The following is an 11,198-nucleotide window of genomic DNA, read 5'->3' as shown; positions in this document are numbered from 1 at the left end:
GAATGCACATACTACAGAAGTTAAATCAACAATAAAGAACAGCAAATTAACATTATACACAGGACACATGCCATTAACATCGGTTTGAGTTGAAACCAGGTTTGGGCCTATTCATACTACGAATGACAATTTAATACACTAACACCTTTGAGATATTACTCAATAAAAATATGTAACATGTATGACAGAATTTCATGACATTTTCATCTCTATGAGAGCAGCCACGCACACCAAGAGTGCATATCAATATAATGAAAACAAATTATGGTAAGGCAAGAAAATCACTTTATGACTAAAAGTCTAATAATTTCATCACAGAAATAATATAATACATTAAACCAAAGGTAGCCTAATACCTTATCACATGCAATTTTTCATTTCGGTGTGCAGTGTAACTGTCATTTAGAGAGTTTGCAGATTTTGCTCATTTTGAACTTGAAAGAAAAACTCATTAACTTCACAGTGAAGCTGTAGCTTTCAAAATAAGGTCACATCACACTAAGTCAAATACTGTGGGCTTTAAATGCAAAACTGGCATATCCTGCCAAAATGCATTATTGATCATTGATTTAATACAAAATTTCAATGTATGCAAAATGTAAAGACAGATATTTTCTTCATGCTCACAACTTCATATGAAGTAGGGCAGTTCATAGGTATGTTCATCATAAAGTTCTGGCAAATACAGTCCAGAAAGATCCATAATAAGTCAATAAATATTTGTAGATGTATCAATTGATGTCAGATATCACATACGTAGACAGTTATGAACTGTCTTGGGCTAATGTTATCATATAACACTTCATCATCTATTTCACCATTGTGTCGAAACTGACAGGCTCTAGACAGTTTTATCTCCTTTAACCTGTTGTCTACAGGACCCAGGTGCCCTCTGTTTTGAAGCAGTGGGAATTTGAGTAATCTCGGAAGCAACGGGTTAAGATTCAGGACAAGAACTACAGGAGGTGAAGAGACACGAATTAAGTTTGACATCTCTCACACTGGAATATTCTAAACTTTTCCATGACCTCTGTTTTACAGAGCACATGATCTATGAGAAGTTTGGCTTTCAAATGCATCTATCTTAAGAGTGCATGGTAAGTTTGTATGCATGATTCTAACATTGTCTTGGCTAGTCCCACATATATTGTCCATGCAGCTACACTTCACAAAAATCACACTTCCAAGCACTATTATTGATTCAAAGACTTCTTTTCAAACTGTGACTTAAATTGCAATGCAAAACAAATGCATTTGCAATATAAATAATCAACGAAAAACAAAACTTCAAAGAAGAGAAGCAGAATTATACAGCTTGTTCAAAGATTAATAACATAATGTAAAATAAGAGCATAGTTTACAATTTGCCAAACATTGCTAAAAATCATCTATTAAAGAAAGAAAAGGTTTATTGCAAACAAAAACACTGAGCAAGTCATGCACACTTCAGAAAACTTGGGTTGTCACATACAATGAATTCTTTCCACAATGGACACTTATTTCTTGTGTATAGAATGACCTGCTGTTTACTGCATGGCTGTTGAATGTCCTACTGATGTGAAGGATTAACTAAGAATATCTCCTCTCAAAATTTAGAAAGCAAAAGAGAGAACACATCTATGAGTTTATGGTTGCAATTATCAACTTTCCCATGTTTGAAACGCGTTTCAATACCCACTATCAAAATGCATATTTGCAAATGCCTTTCTAATCGCATGTTTTGAGTCGTTGCGTTTATCAATTCTGTCGTGAGTCAATTGGGAGGCCTTGTCACTGCGCAGCTCCATTGCACAGTTTGACCCGAGGAGCGGAGGTGGTGTAGTTTGCAGCGGTTGGTGTGGGCAGGTCTGAGCTAAACGCGTTTTGAAACGACTTTGCGTTTATCAACTCCACAGAAACGCATTTTTGGCTCAAACGCATTTGCGATTGCATTTTTCTTTGCATTTCAGAAACTTGTTTCTAACCCCATAATCAAAACAGCTATGCATTTATCCACAACCCAGAACTCCCTGAAAGTTGTTTGGAAACCTTAATTCTGTGCCAAAAGTGAGTTGATAAGCGCACCCTGTGACACCACCTAGGGCCAACAGTGAAAGTGAGTTGAATGTCATCCTAGCCTGCACTCTCTCTCTCACTCGATCAGACTTTCTCGACAATGTCTAGCATTATTTGGAAATTGATGCATATCTATCAACATTGTGCATTATTATGAATGTTTCTGCATGGCCTTTTCTATCATTATATTGTGAAGTGTAAAGGATACACTCAATTAAACTAACAGAATCAATTTCATTTTGTTTTTGTTTTTTTGAATGACATACATAAACTTGTAAACACACATGAAACTCACACAGTTTGTGCAAATAAGCACCCCAACATGACAAGAAGATAATCTACATTTCCATAAAACGTTTAACATGTTTTCAGCAAGTCCAAGAAACTCCCCAGACTGCATTCAATAACCTGAGTGTATGATATAAACCCTAACAGCACAACTCTGAGAAGGGAATAGAGAAGATATCCCTTAATTCCACACGAGTCTTGCAAACACACTGAAAACTGACGGTACTGAATGAGCTGAAATTTTCACAAAGTTTGCGAATTGCCTTTCGACCGCAAAAATACACCTAACAATGCGCATATATAAAAGCATATGAAAACAACTTGCGAAAATATCATTAAAAACAAAATCAAGCCATGCTAGCGCTGGATTGCATGCAGCTAATAACTACACTGTAAACTAAGCATGCTGCATGGACCATGACAGCAATGCAGTCACACTTGCAACAACTTGCTAGTACAGTACTTTGAATGCAGAACACAAGACTTGTTTATGTTGAGCTCAGGGAATCACCACATAAAAACATTCAGAACAAGCACTGTCGCGTGTTACTCATTCTTACATAATGTATCTGTTTTGTGAAAGGTGCAGCGATAAGTTGCTAGACCCTCGCAAATGCAAAATCGACAACACGCGAAAACGTCAAACAAGTGGCAATTCGCAAAAATATCTGTATGCAAAAATTTCAGCTCATACAGTATGTTACATTCTCTTCTCATTCCCACTCTGAATGTTTGTTTATAATAGTTATAACATGTGTTGCCAAAGTTTGAACATCGTACGACCCTTCTCTCACTGTTGTTCTAACTGAAGGTGGAGAAAGGGACATTGACATACAAAATATTAAAATATTGCATCTTCCTTTGCTGGGCCTGGCAGTTTCACTTTGTGCCTCCTGTTTCTCAACGATGAATCTTCATCCCCGCAGAGAATCCAGAGGACACACCGAATAAACAAATCCTTGAATATTGTTCTGTTTCCAACTATCTAAAGTTTGCAAAGTAGTTGCTTTCTGACGTTGGCGGGGGAAGGGAAGACGCAGAGAAATAGACAAGCTATTCCCAAGTATTATCAGTACCTATGAAATGGACAACACCCTCACTTCAGTTAAGAGTCTCATAGAGACAGTGACTCCGGTAATGTGAGGAGTAAGTGACACCCAAAGATAATTGGGAGCTATCACAAATGACAGCAGGAAGACTTCGAGGACAGTATGCTGACAGCTAAACTCAGGTAACTGCACATGCATACAGACTAATATTGCGCCAGCTTTCATGATGGTTTTGGGGGTAATTAGCATACTAGCCAGAAACTGGACAGAAGACCCATTGCGTAATGTAAAATACTCCATGTGTCGTTGAAAACATGTGACTCAAAACTTATCATAGCCACCCACAATAATTGTATGATTACCTTCATTTCTCCACTATACATATGCCTATAGTTATGATCAGTTCTAGTGAACAACTGTCATAATGACATCACCATATTCCTTATAAAACGGTACTGTTAACTACTTTAGAGACTATAGAATACTACTACAACTACTATTATCATGATGATTATTATCAACATCATAACTGTAATCATTTTAATACCACATAGTAGTGGTAGAAGTAGTAGCAGTAGGAGTAGTAGATGCAAGATAATGAGGGGGGGGGGGGTTAGGGCTGGGGGAGAACGAAAAAGGGGGCCAAAAGTAAAACAGTGGAACAAAGCACCTAATAATCAATCTGCCCATCTTCCATTCCCCTGCCAATGTGTGAAAGCACTAGAACCAATTTGCCCTGCTCCCCCCCAAAAAAACTACTTGGACTCCCTCTTCATGGCCCTGACCAAGTCCACCTTGTCCTCCACAAGGGTCAGCTGTTTGGCCAAGTCCACCAGTTCGTGCTGGACGTGTTGAAGGCGGGCCTCTATCCGGTCCAGCCGGTTGCCGCTGCTGGGCCCTGCGAACCTCCAGAGGGCGTACAGAGCGTAGCACCCCGAGAGGACAAAGGCGCTGAAGACAGCATTGTTGGCGATGACCGACATGATGAAGCCGAGTAGACCTTGGGGGGTGGAGGGTTATAAAACTCATATTAGGACCATCAATTCAAGTACCATAATGTGTAGTTTGTATGAATATTAACCCTTAGGTGCCTTGGTACTTAGTTTAACAACATGCCATGCTTCTCACATCAGTATTTATTTATCCCTCCTAGTGTAACCTCATCATAAAAGTTAGCGAGTCCATTCCGACTGTCTCAGTCCAATGAATCTTCACTGAAGGAGGATGAACTTCATACAATGTATACATATTCAGTTTGTGGCATTGACGCATTGATGGCATTAATTCACAACAAAATGTGACTGGTAACGAATAAACAGTTTCAATGCAAATGCAAAATGGCTAGCAAACACAACATTTTGTATTTTTCATACATTGTACTAGTACATTTAAAAAAAAAATCAATTTGTGGATTGCATGATACACCATAAACCACAGAGTACATATACTGACTACTATGACCACAACATAGCTACACATAATCTCCCCTATAATTTGATTAACTTTACTGTGTTTGGGTACCAATAACTTGGACACATTGCAAATCATTGTCACCCATATGCCAGCAAAGATGATATTAGGCAAAAAAACAAAAAACAAAAACAAAACAAAAAACATGTATAGCATCCTGCCTCTGCTGAAAAAGGAAGGAGGTAACCTCTATCTTTGTTTTTAACAAAATGACTGCCTGATGCATTTTCTATTTTCCAAAACTGGCCAACATATCTGACAAGGTAGCAATAATAAGCTGCCAGCTTTAAAAATAGAAAATGGGCCCAACAAATGGAAAAGCTAATGCAGGAGTCTTTAAAAAGTAATTAATCATTTTAGATATAAATCTGATCTTTCCCTGACAAGTGTGAAATAAATTAGACATAAAAATACAAATAGAACCATTCAAAGCCCAACACAATTATGTACTTTAAAAGCCAAGAAGAGTTTCAAATTTTGAAGTATTTAGACTTTGAATTTCAAACAGGAGATGCAAAGACTGTCAAACAATAAATTTTGTAGCATATCTAAACTGTTACAGATATCACCCAAACCACATTATCACACATTTTCTCAGCTTAAGTGTATCTGTATCCCGTGATGAGTCACATCTGGCTCATTATTTCTGAAATAAAATGGACATTTAAGTTTGTGTTATGCCCAGCCTGTAATGTCTCTCTTGGCAAACATAAAAATGAAAGGAAACAGTTTAGACAGGTTACGACATTTGAGCTTTGTTTAAAGTGAAATGAGTCTGTATGATGATTCACAATGACATCACTTACCAAGCAAGCATACAAATTCATACATGCACCAGGCTGGACCATAGAGGGCGTGTACCAATAATGTTGTTGCCATGGTGAACAGGGCGGTGCCTCCAGAAGAGAATTTACAGCTGAGGTAGCCTGCCAGAAGCCAGATGATGAAGAGGCCACAGTCCAGCAAGGCTTTGTCATATTTCTGAAGTTCTGTCTCTAGCTCAGTTGCTGCATAGTGCAATGATAGGTAAAGACAGCCCATAAAGAGTATTTAAAACCATGATAAGCTGTAATAATTTTTGGAAGGACCAAAATATATTTATGCTATATATCATGAATGTATCTATACTTTAAAAAAATCAAATACTGATCCATTTTATAAGTGCCTGAGAAAATTTTTGAAGAGAGCTCGATTGTATTAAGATATTTAATCAGAAATTGAAAACTCAAAATATTTGTGCTTTAATTTCCCTTTTTAAGTTTAACAACTGGAAGACATTGTAATTGTAAAGTGACTTTTGTAAAATATGTCTACTGAGAATCACAAGATTTTAAACTGTGATTACAAATTAAACCAATGCCTCATGAATGCTATGGTAACATTTTGATAAACCTGTGATTAGAGAGGAAAAAATGTGATAAAGGGGATATCTATATTTGTAAGAACAAAATGAGCACCACACAGTGATGTCAAAAGTCAAACTGTAAGATAATGTATGATATAAGCTTGAACACACACAAGATGTCATCGAGTGTGTGCGTGTGTGTGTGTGTGGGGGGGGGGGGGGTACCAATATGCTGTTTATTCATGCAATATCATTTCTGAGCAGAGTTACGCAGAAATATCTTTAAAGAAGATTCTGACCAAAGAAAAATGAACTGTTCTGCTAATTTATAAAAATACAAAACAATCAAAGAATGAAAAACAATTACAAAATGTCACTTGAATTATTATAGTTGGGCACATTTCTCAGAACCAAAGTACTTACTCTTGACTCTGAATAATAGCATTGTGATTTTATCAATAAATTTGACAGCATCCTGCAGTAATCTGCCATCCTTGAGCTTCCTGACTGTCAGCGATGCTTGTCGACTCGACTTCTGCCAGGCCTACCATCAGAGACAGAAAAAGAAAAACAAACTATTCAGTTCTCTTTGTGTGTATTGGAGATTGTAGAGCATGTTCTTGTAATTTGAAAGGTCCTGTTTAACTTTGTGAGCAGTGATTTTAAAAATGTTCAAGATATCACATTCGATGCATATGTGTACAAATTGTAGGTCAGCTGCATCACAAAACATCCTACCATATAAATTTTTCGCATTGAAGCCTAACATATAAGGGGATTCTACTTTTCTCAATAAAACATAACTGTAGACGGTTTAGTCTGGAAGCATTCTTATCATACTATTGTTCACATTTTGTATATTCAACAATACTTAACATCGATTATACTGATTCAAATTTTTACATTGGTTGTTTCTACACCTAACTCATATTTTACAACTATTTTGAAGCACTAATGCTGGGTTTTTGTTTCATCTGCAAATGGTAAACTATGCCTATAAAAGGAAATAAGAAGAATATCATGTAAGCATCTCACATCTCTAGGTTTATGATCTGCCTTTTTTCTTGAAGGCAATTTTCACCAGATGAGGTTTGAGAAATACAGTCTATGATCCAAAACTGATCTCTGGGGTGACATTTTTTTTTATTTTTTTTTTTACTAATCTAATCTGCAACGTTACACAACTAAAGTACAATGTAAATACTTGGACACACACACACATGGAGGTATGGAGAGTAAGGTAGATCATCTTTATGAACATGACTGTTCTTAAATTCAATAAAATTCAATTCAATAGTTTATTTATTTCCATTTAAAAGAAATCGCAATACAAAGCGGTACAAGTGTCAATTTGACTTTCATCCAGCTAAGAAGGACAGTTCATTGAACACAATATAAAATATAAGCATGAATGGTATTATATCAACAACATCAAAAAAGGAACAATGCACACTTTGTCATGGTAACAAAATAAGTAATCAGAACAATGAAAAAAAGTGTCTAGGTCTTAGGAGCACGCACAAAGCGTACTAGCATCAAGCATGCAAAGACTTCAAAACTTTCTTTGTTGGTCTCATCTTTGTCTCTTGATTGATGTAAATTCCAAATGTGCACATGTAACAGTATAAAAAAATTTTGACAAAAAAAAAAAAAAAAAAAATCTTTGCCACCCCATAAACTGATAGATTTTAGTTCATCTGTGTACATATGTACATTTATAAAATGTAACTGCAATGTTTATTGGGAATTCATTTTCCTAAGAGACCGATTATCAATATTTCCACCATTCATTTACCTTTTTCATTTCTGTAAATGTATGTGACTTTGTAACATCTTCCAGTGACTTGTTCACACTCTCGGAAAGTGACCCTGTTTCCTGATAGTTCGTCCACACCAGAAAAAGAGTCATTCCCATGAAGATGGAGAAGATGAAGATACGCCAAGACATTGTGGAGGAAGTAGAGATCCTGCTGTAGGTTTTCTTATGGTAAAGAAAGAGTACAAAAATCACACAAGGATGGGGGTTGGTTACTGGAAATCATTACATGGTACATAAAACACAATATGTGGTAGAATTCACAAGAATACTAAACGTTTTTTTTATCCTCTTCTTGAGCACAGGTGAAATTGTAACAGCTGCATGTGGAGAAATCCATTTTCTACTCTAGAACATTTTAAGGGTGCACTATTTTTTCCTTTGTTAATAAAACGATACTTACAATTAAGAATATATTCGTAGCTGTCCTGTGGCTGTATCTAAGCAAGCTTTATGAATCCACCGAGGATAGCATACAGGTATGGTGAATATTTAAACTACAACTCAAGGTCATATCATGATTGTCCAGGGATGTTACTTAAGATATACCCTTTTCCGTTTTGTGTGGATAATGGATTATTACTGTTTCATAGACTAATACAAATTACAACTGTACTAGCCCAACCAGACACTGTGCGAAGCATGGCGACTAGGCTGTGTATAGTTACAATTGTAATGTTACAAGTAGGTCTGCAGAGCAACCTTGCAAACTTTGTATTGATGAGATGATCCCTGAAGCAGCTCTTTCCAAAATTCTGAAACAGACCTACACACCAGTCAGTAATAGTATGTGTAGGTGTGTTCCATTTTCTCTCTGTATCTGCATCTCCCTCTCTCTCTCTGGACTCTATGACTGAGTCTCTGTTGTAAATTTAACTTGTAATATGCACTTGCTTCATAGTCATAGTGATAGAGAAGATCGACCGGTAAATCTGACATTCATTCAGTTTTAAGTGTCTGTGTGACTCCCCTCCTCCCCTCAGATTTTCCTCTTAGGCAGCGTTTGCTGAATATTGCAGCCATCTGGTGATGGTGGGCATGGGCCATATGGGTCACAGAGGTCTGCTTGATACGCTTGTATTCCCCGCCGCGCCGTCAGTTAGTAGCCCCAGGGCAGCAGCATGGCAGTAGATAACGAGAGTAGATAGTGTGAGAGACCACTACTGATGCATCACAAAAATCTATGTGTGGGACTGAGTACTGTCTACTTCACCTCAAGAGGAAGAGCTAATACGGGTGAATCTATACTTTCTTTTAAACAAATCGAATGGCTTGACATTCAAAAGACAAATGATTTTATATTGAAACTTACCAAACGGATGGGCTTAGTGAATATGTGTAATTAGTGTAGGCCTACTATACTAGTAGATTCCTGTCTTTGCTTGATTGTGGGTTCTGATGACTATGATGGCGTCCTTTCGGTGAATGATTGACAAGCTAGCTGCAAAAGGTCGGCCAAGGATCAAGCCGATTCTGTAGGCCTACAGAATGTGTAGGGCCTACATACGCTACTCTCAATACCAGAGAGGTCACTTACTGTATACCTTACAATCACATGACTTGTGTATCTAGAGCACACAAAACATTTTCCCACGATACTAAACCTCTTCCACACAATTTATTAGAGTCACATGTTTCAGGATAACACGTTCGTCATCCTTGTGGGAAATCCCCATAAGAATGGGCGGGGCACAAAATTGAGCCTCATACACCGGCGACACGCATTTGTTTTACTCTCAGTTCAGCCTCTCATTTACTTTATGACAATAAGAAAACACAACTACACTGCATTTATATGTTTTCTAAATTCCCATGTAGAGTAAATAAAAAAAAAAGGAAAAACACATGTGAACATGAACGCAAGAACTTTTGATACAACCAATTAATCATCAAAATGCTGCTACTTATGATTACACTACAGTCTTGATATCACTGTTTAAACGCTCCGCACAGAAAATGCCAAGCTTTCCAAAAAGTCTTTCCAGCAGAAAATATGAAATTCAAAGAAAAAAGGGGAAAAATCAAAAGATTTCACATGAAAGATATGTACTGTCTAACTACTGAGAAACATATTCACGATAGACGCACATAATTCTTGCAGATTTAGAGCGAGAGAACTATAGAAAGCACTCGGAGAGCGCAGACCTCCCCCAAGCCAGTCAACCTTTTGCTTACGTAATCAGCAGGGCAGAGCGTACATGTAACACGGTTAAACAAACCTACAGGGCCCCATTTCATTTAAAAAAAAATAATAATAATAATAATAATACAAAATTATTTTTTTTTATTCATGTTCCATATTCCACATTTCATACAAGTTTTATATTCCATTTGATTTGAAGCAGAAATGTTTTTCACACAATGGTCAGTTTGAACCAATAATGCACTTTAATGTATAAGGACATATAATTGGCGTGTAATGAGGAACCCACTAAAAAGCAAAGCTTGTGGGATGAGGGCTCCAAAAATATAATATAGGTTTTAGTACAGTATATCAATGTCAGAAGTGACGTAACATGCAAAATTCAAAATATCGAGAATATTACAATGTTTACGGGATGTACAAGGTATATAGTATATAATGTTTATGATTAACTTATGGTATAAATGCTAAGAAAAGTAGCAAGTTGATCAAACTAATGAAGATATATAATGAATATATATCAAATATATATGATAGCAACTCACTTGCTGCAGTGGCTATGTCATGGTAATGACAAGAATCCAGCTTCCCGATTGGCTGTTGCTATGGGAAGTTGTCATTACAGCAAGAGTTGCTATCACATCAACTTTTATGAAATGGGGCCCAGAACGTGCGGCTAGAACTCCCAAGTTCATTGACCTCATACGCCAAAAGATGAAAAAAAAAATCCTTAAAAAATTCATAAAAATTCCCGGATCACTACCAAACTTTAATCATCTGTTCCTAGTGTCCTTATATCGACTTTTTCTGCAAGCTTCATTCAAATCCGTTTGCAACTTTTTGAGTAATTTTGAAAATAAACAAACCAACGCCGATGATCCGTAGTACTAACCTCCACTTCCTTGACGGAGGTAATAACCACGAGAATTAAAAACAACCTGCATGTCTAACGAGCTGAATAAGCATAATATTATTCTTTAAATCGTATTTGACCTATGGTAGAAATGCGATGATGTTCATTTGCATGTGCGT

At 36.8% G+C, this 11,198-nt stretch overlaps 1 protein-coding gene across 1 annotated transcript; it reads right to left on the bottom strand.

Moving 5' to 3' along the window:
• Positions 1-4,146: 4,146 nt before the first annotated feature.
• Positions 4,147-9,382, bottom strand: LOC140227169 (uncharacterized). Its single transcript, XM_072307600.1, has 5 exons — positions 9,336-9,382; positions 8,003-8,188; positions 6,631-6,751; positions 5,669-5,869; positions 4,147-4,392 (listed from the first exon to the last, which is right to left on the bottom strand). The coding sequence occupies exons 2-5, from the start codon at positions 8,153-8,155 to the stop codon at positions 4,148-4,150; spliced, it is 720 nt and encodes a 239-aa protein (XP_072163701.1). The 5' UTR covers positions 8,156-8,188; positions 9,336-9,382; the 3' UTR covers position 4,147.
• Positions 9,383-11,198: the final 1,816 nt, after the last annotated feature.

Source organism: Diadema setosum, chromosome 4 (genome assembly GCF_964275005.1).
Source record: "Diadema setosum chromosome 4, eeDiaSeto1, whole genome shotgun sequence".
NCBI classification, from domain to species: Eukaryota; Metazoa; Echinodermata; class Echinoidea; order Diadematoida; family Diadematidae; genus Diadema; species Diadema setosum.
The sequence above is the reverse complement of the archived record's forward strand: the minus strand, read 5'-3'. Positions and strand labels throughout refer to the sequence as shown.